Below are 23566 nucleotides of genomic sequence, written 5' to 3'. Positions count from 1 at the left end.
TGCGTGGGTTTATCTCTGGGCTTTCTATCCTGTTCCACTGATCCTTCTCTTTCTGTGCCAGTACCATACTGTCTTGATTACTGTAGCTTTGTAGTATAGTCTGAAGTCCGGGAGCCTGATTCCTCCAGCTCCGGTTTTCATTCTCAAGATTGCTTTGGCTATTCGGGGTCTTTTGTGTTTCCATACAAATTGTGAATTTTTTTGTTCTAGTTCTGTGAAAAACGCCAGTGGTAGTTTGATAGGGATTGCATTGAATCTGTAGATTGCTTTGGGTAGTACAGTCATTTTCACAATGTTGATTCTTCCAATCCAAGAACATGGTATATCTCTCCATCTATTTGTATCATCTTTAATTTCTTTCATCAGTGTCTTATAATTTTCTGCATACAGGTCTTTTGTATCCTTAGGTAGGTTTATTCCTAGACATTTTATTGTTTTTGTTGCAATGGTAAATGGGAGTGTTTTCTTGATTTCACTTTCAGATTTTTCATCATTAGTGTATAGGAATGCCAGAGATTTTTGTGCATTAATTTTGTATCCTGCTATTTTACCAGATTCATTGATTAGCTCTAGTAGTTTTCTGGTAGCATCTTTAGGATTCTCTATGTATAGTATCATGTCATCTGCAAACAGTGACAGCTTTACTTCTTCTTTTCCGATTTGGATTCCTTTTATTTCCTTTTCTTCTCTGATTGCTGTGGCTAAAACTTCCAAAACTATGTTGAATAAGAGTGGTGAGAGTGGGCAACCTTGTCTTGTTCCTGATCTTAGTGGAAATGCTTTCAGTTTTTCACCATTGAGGACGATGTTGGCTGTGGGTTTGTCATATATGGCCTTTATTATGTTAAGGAAAGTTCCCTCTATGCCTACTTTCTGCAGGGTTTTTGACATGTCATTATTTTTAACTGCGTATTTTTCTACGGTAAATATCCTCCATAAATTATTTAAATAGTAGTCTCCCACTGATGACACAAATTCCTCCCAATGTTCTGTTTTTTTCAGTAAAGCATATCTTATGGAGAATAAATCATTTTGAAGATTGGTATTACACACATAGTTTATCTCTAGGCTACAACCCATTCTCTAGGTTTAGGTTGTAGGATCAACCTAAACAACCATTCCCTAATCTAATCAACAAAGAAAGTGGGACAATGGTTTCTAAGGGCTCTTCCTGTTCAACAGGAACACTAACATTAAGATCCTATAGCTTATATATTTAAAAGGCGGGGGTGGGGGGGTGCGGGACAGGGCGGGGACACTTCAACAAAGTCAACAGACTACAAGACGTACTCATGGCATAATTTTCCAAGTGAAAGAGATTAACAGAATGAAAGCAAACTTTACTGTTCTACTTTTTATGGAGTTACTTCCTTGGCATTTATTATACATCATGTTTGTAGATACATGTCTTAACTCTCTATTTTCTGAAGGTAAGAAATCTTTCTGATATATCTTTATTTTCCAAGCACAGTATCTTCCATATGGCAGAAACAAAATGTTAATTGGGTGACTGCTGATTATTAATGCCTAACTGTCTGTTTCAGCAACGGTATTTATGAAATTTTTAAACAGTGAAAGGCTAAATAAGTCTTCTAGGCCAACACTATGAACATTGCTGAAATAGATTAATTTCCATTTCTAACATAATACATAGTAAAAGAAAAATAGAATATGCTTAACTTTCTGCATCTATCTGCACTTAGACCAATAAACAGAGGTATCTGCAAAGGGGAAACAGCTCTAACTTACCATATATATGAAAAGAGGCACAATGCTCTGCAATGCTCCCATATACTGTCCAAGAGCTATATTAAATCTTTCAATATAGAGATCTGGAGGGCTGGCCTGTGAAAAAGAACATAAATGTGATCATTCCAGGAAACCAGGTGTAAAGATCTTCCGGCACAATCTAAAATGCAAACAGACTTAGAACTCAATCAAAGTTCACACTGAAATTCACAATAAAGAAAAAGAGGAGGCTTGTATCCTGAAGTTTAGTTAAGATTTCTATCTCTATTCCAATATCTGCTATGCAAAACTGAGGTTTGATTTAGCTGCCTTTAAAATGTGTGTAAGCTTCCCATGTCAGTTAAAAGGCTTTGCTCTGTTAACAAGTAAAAGGGTGAATTTACACTTAAGATAAATGATATGATTTTTTAAATCACCACTAAACTATAGACATTTACTATGGGAATCAAACTATATTTGGGCTTGCAATGGGGGGGAAATTCAAGGAAGTGATATAGGCTTAATATACTATGAGAATGGCTGTTGACATGTTAGAATTACCTTAGGCACAGTAATATTCGAAGTTGATACTAACTTGGTTGTACCACTCCTGTAGCTAGCCAATTATAAACCTATTGGCTAGAAAGCAGGACTCAAATGGTCCATATACATCTGCAGCTCTGGAGAGCAGTTAAAATAAATATAATACATGACTGGCATTTAACTCATTGTTACCAAATACCATGTCATAAAGCCATCAAAAGAGAACACTTCCAATTTAACTGCACGTTGTGGAATGAATGTGAGTGTGTGTGTCCCCACACACAAATCCCTATGTTAAAACCCTAACCAGTGCAGCTCTATTTAGAGTAAGGAAGTAATTAAGGCTAAATGAGGTCATAAGAGTAGAGCCCTTATCCTACAGGATTAGTGTCCTTATGAGAAAAGACACCAAGGGGCTCATTCTTTTCCCCTTCCTCTCCCTCCCCTCCCCCAAAGCACACTCAGAGGAAAGGCCATGTGAGCACACTGCAAGAGGATGGCTGTCTACAAGCCAGGAAGAGAGCTCTCATCAGGAACCAAATCAGCTGACACCTTAATCTTGGACTTCCCAGCCTCCAGAATGGTGAGAAATAAATATCCGTTGTTTAAACCACTCAGTCTGTAGTATTTTGTTATGGCAGCCCAAGCAGACTAAGATACTGTGTTTTACAAAAACGTATCCATGTACTATTTCATTTTATTCCCTAAAGCTAAATTAATTAAGTACCATTTTAATGTTGAAGAAACACACAAATGGGCAAGGATTTGCCTAAAATTAGAATGACAGATCCAGGTCTTCCAGCTATGAATTCATTCCTGGGCCACGGAGTTGGGGGAATGGGCATGGCACAAAACATCACACAAACAAAACTGATTCTACACAAGGGCTATCTCATGACAGCCTCATCATCTGACAACCACATCATATACACAAAGTCTGGCTTTCACACAAGTATATAAAGAAACACCACGTTGAAAGACTCCTAAATATTAAATTTAAACATTGAAATTATAAAACCATTTCAGCTAAGCTGTTTTAGAAATGTCCAAATAGTCCAATAATATTTTGAAATAAAATTTAATTCATTTTTTTCAGTTCTACTTAGAAGCTTAGATATGTACAGTGAGGCTGTCCTTACTTTTAATTCATCTTTCATTACTGAGTTCTTACATACAGGTTTGGTGCACACTTGGTGCTTTTTTTTTTAAAACATTTATTTTTCTTAGCCCTCCTACTGCAATAAATTGAACATTATTTCCATTTAACATCTGAGGCAACTGGGGCTCAGAAATATTTGGTCAACTGATTACAGTCCTACAGCTAATAAGCCCAAGAATTAAGACTCTAACCTTGCTCAAACTCAGTCCTTCCAACTATTTATAATCAATTTTTAGCACCCTGAAACTTTTAGAAGAAAGTTCAGACTTCCAGTTTAGGCCACTATCTACCTCTCTGCTTTCACATCCTGCTCATTCTCCCGTGTAGCCCAGCACAGTCATCACATGGAACTACTAACAGTTCCCAAACAATGTCCGTATGCTGCTTAGGCCTCCTTCACTGTATCTTCTACCTGACGCCTTTTATCACCACCCTCAACCATACTCACCCTGGCTAACTTCTCCTACTCATCCTTCAAGATCTGTTTCACTTCTTCAAAACTGAGATATACGGCCCTTCAACAGGGCACCACCACACTTACTCACTTCTCCACTGGGTAGTCTCTGTCACTAAACTTTCAGCCCCTAGAGGGCAAGATCTGTGTCTTATCTTTACATCTCTAGTGCAGACCACAGAACCCGAGCATAGTAGGTATAGATAAGTGCTTTTTTTTGTACTTAGGACAGTCTTGCTTAAATCTAAAGTTGTTTAAATCTAATCTAGCCTTGCTTAAATCTGAATTGCTATTTTATCATTTAACAAGGTTATATGACAATTCATTTAGCCCTCTGAATTTCAATTTCCATACATATAAAAAATAAGAAAAACACTAATTGTGCTATTTCCAAGATGTGCTGAGAATCAAAGAAAATAATGTGTGCTTAGAAAAATGTCAACTATTACACATGCACATGCAAGTAGCAAGAGTAAACTCCTTTATGAATGAACTACCTATTTGTTTAATACTTCAGAAAAACCTATTAACATTATTAAAGGCATTCTTTGTTAACTAAAAAAACTGGGGAAAACAGTTCCACATTATGGGCAAACTTTTCACTATAATGAACAGAATCACATGTAATATCTTTCTCTAAACTGCTTCAAAGAACTCTGGAAATGATATTTCAATATTCAAAGAAATAAATTTTAGAAGTATGATATGAAAAAAGAAAATCTGAAGAGTTTTTGCATTAAAATAATTTTCCTTTTTCATAAAAGGATACTTTATCTATCTAAAAGTTAAAAGTATGAACATTGATCAAAAGCCACACTTCATAGCAGACAGAATAAATAAAATTGAATTCCTTAGTTATTCTTTTCAAGACTTCCCAAAGCCACAAAGGTTATGAGTATTAAAAAGTACCTTTTGTACTGAATCAAATGTCAGAACGTTTACTTAGCTTTTTTACTTCCACATTACATGCAGCACTTATTCAAAACCTCTTAAATGACAGACTACAAATTATAATAGTCTTCTAAAATAAATCCATGCTCTTTACTAGAAACCTAGAAATACCTGTTAGTAACAAAACCAATCGAATTGTTCCTCCTTAAAACTTAAGTTCAGTATACTTTGGGTCCCATTGTGGAAATTGCTACCTATTTGATTTACATAATTTTACCATGAATGTATTTGGATTGGACATTAAATGAAATTTTTTACCCCTAAAATAAGCAAGCTTCATTTTCTTCTCAAATAAAATAAGAAAAAGCAATTGGCCAGAAAAATAACCATTACTCCAAACATGCTCCAACTTCTCATAACAGACTTAGATTCCCTGAAATTTGTAATATAGCTGGTAGGAATGTTTTAATTTCTTCTTCTTCTTTTTTAAATCAGTAATTCATTCATCTGGTTTAAAATTCAAATTAGTTCAAAAGGGTTTAGAGTAAAGAATTTACCTTTCATTCCTTCCGCATTGAACAAACCAACACTTAATTCCTTTATAACCTTCCAGAAGAATTTTACATATATACAAAAAAATAAGAATCCCATTTATATCCTTTTTCACACAAGTGCTAACTTACAATCATACTGATCTGCACTCTTCCTAACAATGTAGCTTGGAGACTGTTTTATTCTAGTGTTTCTCAAACATTTTGATATCAGGAACCCTTTATACTCTTAAAAATAACTGGAAATTCCAAAAAGCTTTTATTTATAATGTAGGTTGTATCTATTAGTATTTACCATATTAGAAACTAAAACTGGGTTTTAAGACTATGTATTAATATATTCTAAAATGACAATAAGCTCATCACATTTTAACAATTTTAATGTTAAAATACAGTTAAATATTTTATATTATAAACTAAGTTATATGTAAATAACTATATTTTCCCCCAAAAAAATTAGTAAGAAGAGTGGTATTGTTTTTACAGTTTTGTAAGTCTCTTGAGAGTGGCTTAATAGAAGACAGCTGGATTCTCATATCTGCTTCTGTACTGAATCAGTTGTGATGTGATGTTTTGGCTAAAGTAAATGAAGAAAATCTACCTTCACACAGATATGTAGTCAGAAAAGGAAGGCATATTTTAATAGCCTTTTCAAATAATTGTAGATATTTTTCTCTGAAACTTGACAAGTGGTAGTTTCGTAAAGGTTAGTTGGGATATGAATCTGAAACTATCAATGAATTCTTGATACTCTATTACATTAAAACCCATTGTTCTATCTTCTACTTTGAATGGGTCTTTTACAGATACATTTTATAGCATTACAAACCTGTCATTTGAAAAATACTGACTCACTGAGTTATGTACATCTAAATGTTGACACATTTCACTATACAACATCAAAAAAAGTTATCATCATCTACCTCATCAGAAAAGTCTTTTTAAGTACTGGGATGCTATCAAGATCATCATTGTAGATACAGGTTTTCCAAAATTCTAATTTTCACTTCAAAGCTCAAATTTTCTCACTGGCAACAAATACCGTCAGTTGTTTTCCTTGAAGTGACACACTTCTTTCATTTTTCAGAAAATGTTTATTAAACGCCAGTCTAAATAACCATAGTTTGTCAGTCATTCTTTCAAATAAAAGGAGTGTTTTATAGGGGAAAACACTAGCTTAATAGCTAGCTTAGCTCAAAACTCATATAACCACAGAAGCGCTATTTTTCAAAACAATCACTGTTACTTTAGTATACAGCTTCCCATTTCTTCACAAAGAATATTTTTCTAAGTACAGGCAAAGTCACAATTCAATAAAATTCATATTTTTCATTGCTTCATCTAGGACATTCTTAAGTGCAATGCTTTTGTTTTCTGCTGTGAGTCTGTAGAGGTGAAAATGCTAAGGCACCAAGCAGTTTTACCCCCAGACCCAACAGCCACACAGTGAAAAGGGAAAATAAGAGCTTAGTAGTATTAGAAAAACAGACCCCCTGAAAAGACTTCAGGGACCCTTAGAGGTCCTCAAACCACTTTTGAAAGAAATCTATTCTTTTAAGTACAATGTTTGAATGTACTATTTATTTAACCAGTCCCCCATTTGATAGCTTGTTGCTAATCTTTTATTACCACAAGATGTTGCAATGAATTACTTCATACAGATGCTATTTTGTAGAGAGTAATTTTAAAGAAAAATTAAGTTTAAAAGAAGTAGAATTAGATGATAATCATGTATCATCATATAAAAACAAAATAATTTTGGTACTTAAGAGTTTTATAGAACCAATCTGCTAAATATCCCTTAAAAAATATATATACATACACACACATATATATATTTGCTTACTAAGTATATTCCTTAATTATTTTTAACTTTGAAAGCTAGATAAGGAAGCTTGGTCAGTTACTCTAATTAGACATATATTAATTTTTAGAACAGCATGACTTGTTTAAATAATTTTACTAGCCAACAGACAAATATACTATGGTCTAGGTCAGTACTGCCCAACAGAACTTCCTGTGATGATGGAAATGTCCTATACCTGCACTGTCCAATATGGCAGCCGCTAGTCATGTGTGACTACTGAGCACCTGAAATGTATTTAGTAAAACAAACTAAGAAAGTGAACTTTTATGTCATTTTAATTTTAAAGTTACATGTGACTAAATGGTAACCAAACTGGACACTGCAGATGTAAAATAGAAATAAGTTCCACAGTTTCATAATTATATCCCTCCTCTTCTATCTACGCCCTATCCCCATCCCACCAAAATGAAACATGAAAAAAATTTAAGAATATTTGCTTTTATGTTCACAAAAACGTTGTAGTTGCCTTTAAATAAAGAAATGACTTTCATATGTTATAATGAAATAAGGAGGAAGAAAAGATGGGAAGGAGGGATCTAATAAACATAACAAGGCCACTAACATATATCTTTGTGGAAGTAACACATGTTCACTGAAATTTTTAAAATTAAAAATGCAATTATAGGAAAACAACCACTACCAAGAATGGTAGATAACTACCATCAACATTTTCTTCTGTTCTTCTGTGTGTATGTTTTATAACAAATATGGAATTCTTTTGTAATCTGCTATTATCACTCAGCTGTATATATCATTGGCACCTCACAGACCAAATGTATTTCAACAACGTGATTGTAATGACTGCCTGGCCCCACCATTGTCTACTTCATCAGTCCCTCTTCATTAGGTACTTAAAACCAAGCTCTGCTGTCTGCATTATCCAGGTTTGCATGGTACTTCTACTCCAGATTAGCACTTCAGTGGTGCAAATGTGTTGCGTGTCATCAGCAACAATACAATCTTACATTTAAACAAAAAATGACACCACTAGTTGCTTGAGAGAGACCAGTTTCGGGAACTATGGTACATTTGCCTAGGCCAGTGAATTTCAAAGAATGCTGCTCTCCAAGTCACCTGAAGGGCTTGTTAATGATGCAGATTCCTTTGCCACAAGTCCAGACTCAGAAACTTTCCAGAAGTGTATATTTTTAAAGAGAACTTCAGGGGATTCTTTAAACAGCTGGCCCAGCAGCTGTTAAGCATTTAGAAGCCTGTACCTTAGACCACTTCAAAGGAAAGAGAGGTGCTCTATGGGAAGGAAGTCTAGAGGATCCAAGAAAGAGCAGAGCAGTAATTACCCACCCTACACAAGGCATTTATTGCATGACAATAGTGACACTGCAGCTGCAAACTATACTGAAATCAATGAAAATATGATACACTAACATTTTAATATTAGTGTTAAGACTATAGGTGAATTGTTCTTTTTAATTTAACAGCTTCTTGATTATTATCAACTTCAGTGATTATGAAGTTATTAAAGTGCAATGGTGAAGTTCTAACTCCACTTAGAATGCAGAAAGCCACCAGAGAACATCAGTCCTGCCCTGATGGTAAGAAAAAGCTAGTTAACTAACCTACATCATCAATTTTCTGAGCTCATCAGAGACCTGAGGTCACTACATTTTACAACTGCCATGTCCAACCAGGTGAACTGAATTCCAAAGCGTTACAAGCTCTTCTAAGGAAAGAAAGGACACGTGAACTGTTTCTCTCTGGTGATGGCAGCCACAAAAGCTGGTACAAGAACAACCGAAGCTGAAATCAACCATTAAAGGCCAAGTGTGAACTAGCAGTACAGAATCCCTGGGAGCCTCAACACAAGGGCAGTCCATACCTACTCCCCAGCTCTTTTCCATGGGTTTCCACTGGGCCTTTGAGATGAATAATTGAGGGCAGTGAAAGAGATCAAAGAGCCACCTTCTATGGCACAGATGTGCTAGGCCTGTCAAGGTTTGAGGGTGGGGCAGGAGTCCCTAAGGAAACCCACGCACACTGCGGGCCCATCACGGGTAAACAGCTGCTGATTAGCTGCCTATGGAAGACATGAATGAAAACTGCCTATGCGCCGGCCCCTACTCACCTACAAAGCAAAAGCCATTTGTTGAAGGGAAGGGGTAAGAGATCCACCTGAACCCTGGTGACCCTTCTTTTACCTGAGGCAAAAACTGTCTACTGTGGGGGGATGGACAGGGAATTCTCTAGCCCTCCTGTCACAGCAAAGGTCACCAATCACCGAGGAGGGGGCAGAAAATCCACTCATGCCCAGGTTTCTGCACTACTACAAAACAGAAGCATCTTGCTGCTGAGGGAAGTGCAGGAAACTTGCTCACTCCTAAAGCCCCCCATGGATGCAAGGCGAAATTTGGTTGCCACAGGGTATAGGGGACAAGAGGTGCAAGGGGTAGGGAGAAAGCAAGAAACCCTCCGGAGCTCTAGACCAGGGGTCAACAAACCAGAGCCTGCAGGCCAAATCTGGCCCACCACCTGTTTTTATAAATAAAGTCTGACTGGAACACAGTCACGTCCATTCATGTATGAATTGTCCACAGCTGCTTTCATGCTGCAACAGCAGAGTTAAAGATGCTGCAATAGAGACCACAAGGCCCGTGAGGATAACTACTATCTGGCCCTTGGCAGCAAAAGTTTACCAACCCCAGTTCTAGACCTTGAACTGAGAAGGAAAAGGCTATCTGCAAATGGGGTGAGGAAGAGGGAGATGAGAACACTGAGAAAGCCCCACTTCCGAGGGTTCAGGTGCATGGGGACTACCTATGACTGAGGCAGGAGTAAGAGAACCAGGGTAAAAAACCCAAACCAAAAACCCTGCTCCCCACCCCCGAAGCCTTGCACCAAGTAACAAGCAACAGCCATCCACTCACTGCTGGGAGAGGGCAACAGTGCAAAGAAAGGCCCCCACCACAAAGCAGGGCCTGCTAAGGGCTGAGGATAGAGCAGGAGCACTGAAAACCCCCTCCTGATTCACACTAGGAACAGAGCAGTCACTGTCCACTGCTAGAGAATCTGAGGCCTTACTGGTTATTGAAATGATAAAACGCAAACCCAAGTCAACTACTAATACAACTGATTCAACTCCTCACACCAACAGCCCAACAGAAGAGTGGCAGGCCCATTACTAAACATAAATATTATTTATGTCAGTCTCTACTGATGCTTTTATACAATGTCTAGCATTCAGTTAGAAACACCAAAAAAGTAAGAAAACACACCCACTGTCAAGAGTTAAACAGTCAACAGGCCCAGACACAGAGATGCCCACAAGTTGGAACTATCATACAGAGACTTTAAAATAACTATGATTAATGTATGTTATGACCCAGTAGAAGAGGTGGGAAACGTGCATAAAAAGATGGGGAATTACAGCAGACAAATGAAAAGGTTTTTTTTAAGTCAAACAGAAATGCCAGAAGTTTTCAAATAGTTCCTTCATGATCTTTTAACATTTTAACATTTATTCCTATATTACCAAGTATGACTTCGGCATTATGGATACGATACAAATGGATCTGAATGCTCTCTTAATATTATTTTCTGAATGAAACTGGAAATTACTTTTTATAAAAAATTTGCCTCTACATGACTAACTTTAGCAAAAATGAATAGCGTGTAATATACTTTTAGTCTAACCAACTTATTCCATGACTTTCCAGAGCAATACCACTCTGCCAACAGGCAGATTTATCAAGGCTCCAGAAGCAACACTAATTACACCTAAGGCTGACAGAGATGCTACATAAAACTGGAATTTCTTTCCAAATAGACAAATACATACATCTGGCATTATATTCTCATCCATTCCCATTCCTGCTGTGTAGATATTGTTTCCATAGTAAAGTATCCAAAAAGCGTAGGTTACGTAGAAGGTAAATGAATCTCGGGAGCTAGTAGGAACTATAATGCACATCTCTGATGCTCCTAATATAAGCTGTACGGATGATTTTCTAATTAAAAGCAACAATAAAAAAGTCAAGGTGAGTCTAAAAGACAGTAGAAGACATTTCTCTCTTAGGTCTCTTAACTTTCAAAGTTAACTGCTACTATCATTACTATTACAATTATACGGAAATTTCTTCCCCGCTTATTTCTAAGATAAGACTTTCCTCCTTTTCCAAATACTATTTGGACTTGAACACTAAACAAAATTAAAGCCAAGCTTCTGTGATCCTGTATTCCTTTAGCTTACCCACATAACAATGAGATAAACCTAGGTTCTAATCTCAGCTTTTTAACTGACTAGCTAGGTAACAAAGAACAGTTACGAAAGGTTCAAGATTACTTCATAAGAGAAAATATCCGAAGTCAGATGAAATAGGAGGACCTCTCAATCTCCTATATGCCTCATCTCTTTTACCACTGAGCAAAACTTCCAATTTAAGTACATAACTGTCTCAAAACAAAAAGTTTGTTTTAAAAAGAATACAACTCCTAAATGTACTCTACACTCTGATAATAAACAACTGCAAATAATTATTCATTATTTAAGTGATTTGACTCTCCTGCTCATCATAAATTCCATTTCCTGAGTTAAGGATGCTGTTTTAACTGGAATAAGTAGGTGGTTTTAATAATCTCAGCTGTAAGGCAAGCATATGGTTTTTATTTTTGTCAACTAGTAAGTACTTTTACTGGATCTCTTTGGGGCCTGGCATTATGTTAAGTTCTATAAGGACACATGAAAAGAAAACACAGACCCTGCCTTCAAAGGCTGGTAGTAAACTTATTAGAATTATGATCTGAATGGAAGCCTGTAGACTGATAGAGGGTTAAGGCGTCTCACTGGCAAATTCTCTAAGAACAACTTCACTGTAACAACTACTTTAAGTTCTAGTTTGGACTTAAAAATAGATCTCCAAATACTTATTCAGAAGGACTTTCTGGGGACTTCCCTGGTGGCACAGTGGTTAAGAATCCGCCTGCCAATGTAGGGGACACTGGTTCGTGCACTGGTCTGCGAAGATCCCACAGGCCGCGGAGTGACTAAGCCCATGCGCCACAACTACTGAGCCTGCGCTCTAGAGTGCGCGAGTCACAACTACTGAGCCCACGTGACACAACTACTGAAGCCCGCACACCTAGAGCCTGTGCTCTGCAACAAGAGAAGCCACCACCGCAACGAGAAGCCCGCGCACCATAATGAAGATTAGACCCCGCTCGCCACAACTAGAGAAAGCCCACGCACAGCAACAAAAACCCAACGCAGCCAAAAATAAATAAATAAAATAAATAAATTTATTTTTAAAAAAAAGAAAGACTTTCTGTGAAGAGATAGTTACCAGTTGGCAGTGATATTTACCTTACTTGAAATCTATGTAGAAAGGATAACAATGTTCTATCTAAAAATCTTCCTCACTATAGCAAGGAGTAAACAGCATTATCTTCGGAGAATGAAAGATTTTTTTAAACACACTTTGTAGCTCAACAGATATAGAAATTATAGCCTTTAAAAGGTATACAAGCTTTCAAATGACTGCATACTAGTTGAATTATGCTGCCACCCACTGGACAAAACACAAATAGCAAAGCAATCCTTGGCCCATTTTAAACAGGAAGATAAACTTGGTTTCATTTGTTGGCAGTTTGGCAAGAAAGCTTTTACAGGTAATCTGGCGTCTATGAAGACTGAAGCAAAGTTAAGTCATGCTGACTGATTATGATTTAGTTTCTATTAATTTCCATTATTAATTGGTTTGAGAGTTAAATTATATTTAACTCAACCAATATATATTTGATATATTTAGCTTAAAAGACATTAAAATTACTCTAAATTCATTTAAATTAATGGTTTAAACGCAATTAGTTAACTTCCTTTAAAATAGCTGACAAATACTCATTTAAACTATTCTAAATTCTGCCTTATTTGAGAATAAAAACTGCACCATTTTCCTTTTCTGCTTCTGTCTTTGTGGTCTCTCCTCCTCAGGACCCTGCACTCAGGTTAGTATTATCAGTGCTGTTCCTAACAATTCAATGTTATTGTCCTGGCCTGGGAGCCAAAATCTGTTTAAACACTGTTTCTTGGTGGTAATGTACAGTCTAAGTTCCAAACCACTGACAAAGAAACTGTTGGAAGAAACACACTTGCTAGTGGGTTCCTGACTATAAAGCTACTAGATCAAAATACCAGAATATTTTTATTTGGCCAAAGTGAAAATATACTCTCAATTTGATGAAGTATATTAACATATACAATAAATTTATCAACATTACGTGGGGAGAAAATGCCTCCCAACTGCTCTAGTGGATTCCGGATTCAGATGTACACAAAAATAATCAAATTGTCTAAGTGTCATTTAAAACAGTTTTAAGAGTGAAGGATGTTATATCCATGAAGTTCAATTATCCAAATGGTAGTGAGATAAAACAGAATCTTCCAAGTATTATCAATTCATATACTGATTTTACCAGTCAATGCCCCCCCAAAATCTCAGTGACTTAACAAAACAGAGCTTAGATAAACAAAATGTGGTATAACCAAACAATGGAATGTTTTTCAGCCAAAAAGAATGAAGTATCATGCTATAAGCATGAATGAACCTTGAAAACATGCTAATAAGTAAATTAAGCCAGATACAAAAGGTCACATATTGACTAATTCCATTTCTATCAAGTGGCCAGAATAGGCAAATCCACAAAGTAGATTAGTTACTGCCAGCGGCTGACAGGAGGGGAGATTAGTGAGTGGCTGCTAATAAGTGCTGGCTTCTTTCTGGGGTGACTAAAATGTTCTGAAATTAGTGATGATGGCTGCACAACTTCATGACCATACTAAAAACCACTGAGTTGTACACTTTAAAAAGGTGAATGTTAGGGTATGTGAATTGTATCTCAATAAAAAAATAACAAAAATTTTTAATGTGTTTAAAAAGAAAAAAATATATAGCAAAGTTTTCTTTCTCCCATGTTACATGCCCATCTTGAGGGTCTGCTTCATGTTATAATCACCCAGGGACGCAGGTTAAGGGAGCCTCTACCACCTAGAACACTTGGCAGAGAAAGGGAGACATGGAAAATTGCACTGCCGACCTTAAAGGCTCAGATCTTTGGGTAAACGCCTCACCAAGCACACTTCTCTTTCTCTTACAATCCACAGGCCAAAGCACTTGACCAAGGCTAACTTCAATGGGATAGAGAAGTACACTCCTGACTGGAAACATCTGATTAATAGCATTAAGACCAGCATATTCACCTAATGAGCACTTAGTTCAATACCACACAGGCCAAGAGAAACAAGTAAGTCAGGATTCATGCCCTTAAGAAGCTCCTATGGGCTTCCCTGGTGGCGCAGTGGTTAAGAATCCGCCTGCCAATGCACGGGACACGGGTTCAAGCCCTGGTCAAGGAAGATCCCACAGGCCACGGAGCAACTAAGCCTCTGAGCCGCAACTACTGAGCCTGCGCTCTAGAGCCCACAAGCCACAACTACCGAGCCTGCATGCTACAACTACTGAAGCCCACGTGCCTAGAGCCCCTGCTCCACAACAAGAGAAGCCACCGCAGTGAGACCTGTGCACCGCAACGATGAGTAGCCCCTGCTCACTGCAACTAGAGAAAGCCCGTGCGCAGCAACAAAGACCCAACGCAGCCAAAAATAAATAAATAAATAAATAAAATACATAAATTTATTTAAAAAAAAAAAAAAAAGAAGCAGCTCCCAGTGTTGCAAAGGTGACATCCTGCTGGTAACTAAATATATCCCAAGTGCTAAACTAAGTACTCTAGCAGCAACACAAATAAAGTGCTACAGCAGCAAAGAAGAGAAAGTGATTAGTTAAGCCTACCGGGAATAGAGAAGTTAAAAACTGGGAAAACCCTAACAGACAACTAGAATGCCCCCTCTGCAGAAAGGGAAGGGAGGAAAGAAATAGTGGCACAAGAAACTAAGAAAATACACAAAGATAAAAAGACATCCTCTCCCACATTTAAATTTTAAAAGCAAAATACTGTTACACTATCTTGCTGAGCTCAGGTGTAAAGAGCCTTGAAATTCTTGTGAAGGAGTATGGTCTTTGCTCTTTAGGTAAAAGGAGAGGCAGAAGGTTGGGAAAATGAATGACATGACACGTCTAAAAAATAAACAAAATGGATTGAGGGAAGGTGCAGGATCAAGATACAAACTAGAAATCTTTTTCTATTGTTCAAGAAAGTACGACTAAGGACCTAAACTAGGGAAGTAGCAGGGGACAAATTTGAGACATTTTACAAGGGAGAAAATCAGCAAGACTTGTGACTCATTTCATATCTCTATCCTACTACTCATCACATTTCAGTATATTAAAATGACCATCGCACATTTCCCCTAAACAGTACAAAGAACAAATCCATCTTATTTATCACTGTACCCTTTGCATCTAGCACAATGCCTGGCACGTGGACACTAAATGTTAGCTGAACTAATAAACATTCTAAAACCACTATCATTCTCCTTCCCTCTCTCAAGTCCCCACTACCAACTTCTAACAATTCCACTGAAACCAAAATGATCTTTAAATCCTCTCATCCCACCTCTCTTCCAACTTAATTATTGTCTTATCTATCCTGTTTCTTTGATCTCTGCAATGTGCCCCAGACATCTCTTTCTCCCTTTTCATTGCCAACAGGTTCACAATTTCTTATCCAAGATTCCTAGGGCCAGATGTGCCATAATTCAGAGGATTTCAGATTTAGAAGGTATTATGGTACATATACCATATACTATGTAAAATACCCAGTAGAGATTGGGAATATCAATCCATTGATATTTCTGGGAGAAAATACATGAATGTTCCCAACTAAGTTCCTTCCTCACATGAGTTTAAATCAAATTTTACTCCAAATGAGTTTGGGCACCAAACTTAAAGGGAAACAAATCCATTTTCAAAGCTTTTTTTCTATTTTTGAATTACAGATAAGGGACTGTGGACCTGTAATTCATCTAGTCTACTGTAATCACATCTCATTCTTTCCTACTCCAATCCGTCTTGTATCGATCTTCCTAAAATGTAACTCCTGGCCCTTTAAGGCCTTCTACAATTTGGCCCCAGCCTGCCTTTTTCATCCTTATCACCTCCCAATCTCCCTCAAATACCTCACATTCTATCCGCATAGGACCACTCCTTGTTACCCAAACCTCTCTTACCCATAAGCCTTTACTTATGGAAGTTCTCTCAGAACACCCCCTCCCCAAATATCATTTTTCATGACGTATTTTTAACGCCATCTTCCTCTTCAACCCTCCATCTGTCTGTGATCATTTCACCTTTAGTCTGATACAGCACTTTCTTTATTCTGCTTTGTACCATAGTTCCCTGAATATTTCTTATTGTTCCAAAGGTACACTAGCAGAGATTGTGACTTAATTCTTTTTTGGGGGTTTCATTTGTTGTTCTTTTTCTAATTTCTTGAGATAAACGCTAAAGCCACTGATGTGTTAATTTCTCACTATGATTGTGGAGTTGTCTGTTTCTCCTTTTGGATCTGTTGATTTTTCTGGGTATTTTGGGTCAATACAAATTTAGAATTATTATCTTCCTAGTAACCGAACGTTGTCATAATAAAAGGTTCTCTTTATATCCAATAATGCTTCTTGCTGTGAGTCTACTTTTTATGGTATCAATGTAGCTATATTGTTTTTCTTTTTTTGGCTAATGTTTGTATGGTGTATCTTTTTTCATCACTTGCTTGCAATCTTTCTGTCTCCTTATATTTTAGATGTGTCTCATGTTAGCAGCATTTAGTAAGGCTGCAGAATGTCATTCAGTCCAATAATTATTTACTTTTTTAATGCAGCATTTTGTCTTCAACATTTCATATAATTGATACACCTTACTATTCTTCTATTTGTCGCATCTGTTCTCTGTACCTTTCTCTACCCTTTCTTGACTCCTTTATTTTCAAATTATTCCATTTTCTCTATTATCTTGTTAATTACACGTTTTACTTTTTTTTTTAGTGATTACCCTAAGGTTATAGACTGCATCCTTGTCTTCCCATAGTCTGAAATAAATGAGTACTTTTACTTCTTCCTCAACAATGCAAGGGCCTTAGAACATTTTAAATCCTTTTATCTTCTTCCATCTTCCATGCAACTGTCATGTGTTTGGGTTATTTATATTATACCCTAAAAGACATTATCACTATTATTATTCTACACTTGCATATTTATCCTTGTTTTCCTTCATTCCTACTGATTCTCCAAATTTTCATCTAGGGACATCTTCTTTCTATCTGAGGAACATTCCAGTATTTCTTTAAAGTTAGAGATTACTGGTGATGAATTCTCCCAATTCTTTTTTTTTTTTTTTTTTTTTTTTGCTGTATGCGGGCCTCTCACTGTTGTGGCCTCTCCCATTGTGGAGCACAGGCTCTGGACGCGCAGGCTCAGCGGCCATGGCTCACGGGCCCAGCCGCTCCGTGGCATGTGGGATCTTCCCGGACCGGGGCACGAACCCGTGTCCCCTGCATCGGCAGGTGGACTCTCAACCACTGCGCCACCAGGGAAGCACTCTCCCAATTCTTGTCTAAAAAATGTATTTCTCTTGGTTTTATGATCATCTCACCTCCTAATATAACTACATATTTCTGACTGAACGTCAGACACTGTTTATGAAAAATTATGGAAACAATTTGATGTCTAGGATAATGTTCTTTCTCCAGGAAGAATTTACTTTCGCTTCTAGTAAGCAACTAGAGGAGCCAGCAAATCCAAACCATCTGAATCCAGTCAGGAATCAAGTGTCAGCTACAACAAGCTAGTCTGTAACTTATTATTCTTACTATACCTGGGATGTGATCCTTTAGGTTTGGTGGGACCTGACCTCCAATTTTTATTACTCTATCCCCATAAACCCATCAAAGCTCTATTAAATTCCTCAGCCTAGCAGTCTCTTCTTCCAGAATACATAGGTGCCTCTAGAAGAGAAATGGCTCAAGTGCTAGTCTCCCGTCTCTGGATTTCCTTCTCTTCCCAGGTCTTGGTCCTACAATTCTTCATTTTTTTATTAGCTCCCTGGCCCATTTTAAAAATTGTTCTCAGCAGGAGGGCTGGTCTAAAATTATCTACCTTATCAATCATATGTCGACGGCTGTACCTAACACAGTACCTTGCAGAGTTATACAGGAAAGAGCTAGCTATATTAAGTTCCCCACTAGGTAGCCCTGTAACCAGTCAACCAGCTCAGTTGTTTTTATACTGTCCAAGAAATCAACTGTGATTGAGAAAAGCAACGAGGAGTCTTTAAGGTTTTGGAACAAGAAAGTATGCCCAACAAAAATGAGCATTTTTAGAGGATTAGTCAGTCAAAAGAACAGACTGCAGAAAGGCAGACCAGTTAGGAGAGTACTGCTCTAGTGCAGGCATGAACCAATAATAAGGAAAAAGATGACAGCAATGGGAATGAAAGGGGACAGAAGCAAATGAAATTGCCGTATTCTATCAACCTTGACTATCACCCAGAAATAACAGGTAAGGGAGAAAAAAGGAGTCAAAGGTGAATATAAAATCTTAAGTCTGAGAGTAAAACTGATTTGAGAGAAGAGGAATTTAGATTCAGACATGAATATGAAGTATCTGTAAGAAGAAATCCAAGTTGAAATGTCGAATAGGCATTTGGAAAAGCTGGTTTGAGCCCTCACCAAAAGTACAGTGATTGCTAAAAGTTTCAACAGAATTTGCCAAAACTGACCAGAATATTGTTTACTGAACTAATAAACCAATTTTAGTATATCAAAAAATCAGAACTGGAAATTCACATTTTGAGGTTCTGGAGGCATGGAAAAAGGAAAATAAAATAGAGATGTTCATTACCACATTTAAAGAACAGAGGAGTGAAGCACAAGCGGAGGTAACGGTTTAAAAAAAAAACTAACGCAAAATATATGTCACAGTTCAAACAATCTAGTAGTAAGTAAAAAGTAAAGATATACATGTAATAAAATACAAGAGTAAGCAGAATACTAAGTAGGTTTAGCTATATAAGTAGTTTAATAAATTTAACAAGAAAAATTTTTAAGTTGCCGGTCAAAAAGTCATTGTTTCCAAAATGAAAACAATATTTATTTTTTTAAAAGAGGAAGCAAGTTAGATTATGTTGTTATATTAAAGCATTTAGGTTCAACAAATTAAAATAATCTTTTACAATCTCTAAAAACCAGTATTCTCTAGCTTTTAAATCAGTAACTGGGGAATAGGAAACATTATTTCATACACTCTTCAGTCCCTCCAACACTGATATATGGCTTTTGATAGAGATAAGTAAGTCACTCTGGGCCATGTAAACTATACACACACCAGTAGCTATTTTAAGATGCCCTTGAGAGATAAGAGGCTGATGCCCTAAAGGTTCAACTCATTGATTTTATCAACCCCAACACTAAATTTCTGATTATCTGTCAAATTCAACTCATCCCACACTCCTGTTCTAGCTCATAATAACAATATATCATTACTAAAATCAGAGCTGCAACTGCAAACAAAACACTCCACCCAAATAAAACTTTTCTGGCTCATGGGGCCTGGCATACACTCTTGCTCTGTCCCCAATGAAAACTGCCCTTAAGGTCTCTATAAAGTAGAGATTACACCAGGATTATGCCACATACTTGCAACACTGCATAAATTAATGTACTGGATTAACTGAACAATGAATAAATTCATTGCCTAAGCACCTAGAGACACAAAGATTAGTGGTCATACAAGGCTAATTATGCTACTCTTCCCACTGGTCAAATTTGATGCTGAGCATTCACTCAACATTTGCTGAGCTGTAACTGCCAGGCACTAAGGATAAAAACACAAGCCCTCAAAGGAGGACAGGGCTGTGAGGTGGCCAGACATGGTCGCAAAAACAATACAGAGTTATTGCCAAGACGCTACGAATGCACAGAAGAAAAAGTTCCAATGGCCTGTTTGTTTGCTTGTTTGTTTGAGGGGAGTGTGAGGGTTCTAGGAAGATTTTACACAGGTGGACACAAATGAGTTTAAGCCTGAGAAAAGAATGAAGAAGCATTTGCCAAGCAGGAAGCAAAGAAAAAATATCTTAGAACTGAGCTTAAAGCAACCAGGTGTTTCAGTAAAGCCACTTCATTTTAACGTTGAGAAAATTCACAAGATGATATTAGCACTTTAATCAAGAGGCACACAGTTGCTGAGTGGCAGAGTTGAGACCAGAGCCCAGGTCCCCATGTTTTTATCCACTTTACCCTGCTATTTAACAATGGTTCGAGTTTACATTCTTTTACAAAAAAGATCATTTCAAAGTAAGATTTTTTTATAGTCCCATATTGCTGAACTCAAAGTAGGACATGTATGGATTCTAAAAACAAGCTAAATTCCCCGGTTTTACATCGTATATTACCTTCACATTTATCAATATGGTTTTTTAAATACTAGCATCAAAAGAGCTATCACCCTTGTCTATGTTATTTTTTATTTATTTATTTATTTTTGTGGTACGCGGGCCTCTCACTGTTGTGGCCTCTCCCGTTGCGGAGCAACAGGCTCCGGACGCGCAGGCTCAGCGGCCGTGGCTCAGGGGCCCAGCCGCTCCTCGGCATGTGGGATCTTCCCGGACCGGGGCACAAACCCGTGTCCCCTGCATCGGCAGGCGGACTCTCAACCACTGCGCCACCAGGGAAGCCCGTCTATGTTATTTTTATAAGAATTATTCCTATTATTAGTATAAAGCAAAAATTCTTTAGTTACCTAATACGCCATATTAGTAATGGTAGGGAAAACAGGCACTCTGAAATGTATAGAACCAGTGGAAGCATATAACTTGGTACAACTTTTGTGAACCACAAAATATGGACATAGTAAATGACATGCCAGGCAGACCTCAGAGATACTGCAGGTTCAACTGCAGACCGCCACAATAAAGCAAATATCAATAAATCGAGTCACATGAATTTTTTGTTTCCCAGTGCATATAGACGTTATATTTACACTATACCGTAGTCTATTAAGTGTGCAATAGCAGTATGTCTAAAAAAAACAATGTACATACCTTAATTTTAAAATACTTTACTGCTAAAAATAATAATAAAAAAATAAAATACTTTATTGCTAAAAAATGCTAACCGTCATCTGAACCTTCAGCAAGTCACAGCAGTAATTCAAAGATCACTGATCACAAATCACAATAACAAATATAGAAATAATGAAAAAGTTTGAAATATTGTGAGAATTACCAAAATGTGACACAGAGACAAGAAGCAAGCAAATGCCATTGGAAAAATGATGCCGAAAGACTTGCTCAGCACATGGTTGCCACAAACCTTCAGTCTGTAAAAAATGCAGTATCAGTGAAGTACAATGAAGCGAAGCATAATAAAACTTACAAGATTGATTATTCCCTGTAGCACTGTTAGTAACAGCAAAAGACTGGAAGCAACCTAAATATTCATGGATTAATGGTGGTTAAATAAATTGAGGTACATCAGTAAAGCAAGGTACGATGAACTATTATGCATTCCTGATAAAGAATAAAGGAGCTCTACAGACACTGACAGGGATCTCACTCTCCAAAACCTCAGAAACTTACTCTCTGAACCTCAGTGACTCTCAAGTATTAGTACCCTGTGCAGCCCATCCTGGGCAAGTAACAGGTTACCTTTGTACTACTGATAATTGATCAAGCAAATTTATGCCAGAGAATGTAGCCAAGTGGCCTTCCAAAACTGTCAATTAGACTGAGCTTGATAACGCAGTACTATAGTGCCCTCTAACTTTAAAAAACATTTTACAGTAATATTCTAATTGTAAGAATGAAATGTAGTCGTATAGTGCTTACAAAATTAAGTACAAGAAAAAATTCTACACAAGCAGAAACTGCAATATGACAAATAACTAGCAAATCACAATTCTATCAGTCAAATTAATGACTCACGGGATGGCAAAGCATACGTGTAAAACATATTATAAAATTTCCAATTCACATTTCATAGATAACTTTTATAAGCAAGACAAGTAATTATTTTATCCTTATAATTTGAATTGAAATGGTTCGCTTTCTGTTTTAGAATATTTAATATTATTTTAATAATAGGAACACAGTATTCATAAAACAATCTTTTTTGAGATGAGTTCTTTGTCGATCTAATGAAATCTCTGGTACACCCTGCACCCCAAAGACCACCAAGACTTCATGTTAAAAAACGAGATCAAACTCGGATTTCTACTAGAAAAGCTTTCACTATCCAACAGAGAGTAAATATTTATAAACATTCATTTGCTATACATTTCATTCAGCAAGTGATGCTTAGTATGTATGAGATACTGGGCAAGGTACTAACAGCACAATAATGAAAACAGACATGCTCCTCTGCCCTCTCAGGACACAATACTGGGGTGGGGAATGTGGGGAAGGGGAACAGCTAAACCAGAAATTACACAATGAACTACCATGAAGTACTGGGTGTTACAGTAGCACAGATGAGGGGCTCCCAAACCTGACTTGGGGAACAAGGTATCAGAGAATGTTTCCCAAAACAAATGATGTCTAAGTGGCAGCCTAAATGTTAAGTTCACACTGACCGAAAAAATAAGAGCGCAGAAGAAAAGGAACAATGTTTCAGACAGTTAAGCAAACATGGCAAAAGCCAAGATGTGAGATGGTACCTAAAATGTTCAAGGAACTGAAATAAGTTCAGTATGCAGGAGCAGAAAGGTAAGACATCAGGCTGCAGAAATAAGTAGGAGTCAGAAAGTGAAAGGCTTCCTAAATCATATTAAGAAATTTAGAATTTATTCTAATAGGAATATGATAATCAGAGCTGTACTTCAGAAGCAGTCACTCTGACTGAAACGCAAGATTCTAGTTAGATGTGTTAAGACTAGAGGCAGAGCACCAACTAAGATGAGTATTTTAGTAAAACACTTGAGATGATGTGGCCTGGACTGGGTGGTGGCCAAGTGGACAGGAGCCAAGAGAGAAATAGAACATAACTAGGATTCAGCAGTAAATCAAACGTGGGGATTCAGAGAGAGGGTAGAGTCAAGAATTAGTAAGCAGGGCTTCCCTGGTGGCACAGTGGTTAAGAATCCGCCTGCCAATGCCAGGGACATGGGTTCGAGCCCTGGTCCGGGAAGATCCCACATGCCACGGAGCAACTAAGCCCGTGAGCCACAACTACTGAGCCTACGCTTTAAAGCCTGCGAGCCACAACTACTGAAGCCCGCGGTGCCTAGAGCCTGTGCTCTGCAACAAGAGAAGCCACAGCAATGAGAAGCCCTTGGCGTGCCACAACGAAGAGTAGCCCCGGCTCGCCGCAACTAAAGAAAGCCCGCGCACAGCAACAAAGACCCAGCTCAGACAAAAATAAATAAATAAATTCATTTAAAAAAAAAAAAAAAGAATTAGTAAGCAAATCATTCAAAG

General features: G+C 37.4%; 1 protein-coding gene across 3 annotated transcripts in view; it reads right to left on the bottom strand.

The window, feature by feature from the left end:
• Nucleotides 1-23566, bottom strand: part of CACUL1 (CDK2 associated cullin domain 1) — a 73036-nt gene that overhangs the window by 26030 nt on the left and 23440 nt on the right. For all 3 annotated transcript variants that reach the window (XM_073793907.1, XM_033842528.2, XM_019940084.3), the window contains exon 4: nt 1750-1845. In XM_073793907.1, the coding sequence (XP_073650008.1) occupies nt 1750-1845 (96 nt within the window). The remainder of the gene's footprint in view (nt 1-1749; nt 1846-23566) is intronic.

Source organism: Tursiops truncatus, chromosome 16 (genome assembly GCF_011762595.2).
Source record: "Tursiops truncatus isolate mTurTru1 chromosome 16, mTurTru1.mat.Y, whole genome shotgun sequence".
Lineage (NCBI taxonomy): Eukaryota > Metazoa > Chordata > Mammalia > Artiodactyla > Delphinidae > Tursiops > Tursiops truncatus.
This window is presented reverse-complemented; position numbering and strand designations above follow the sequence as displayed.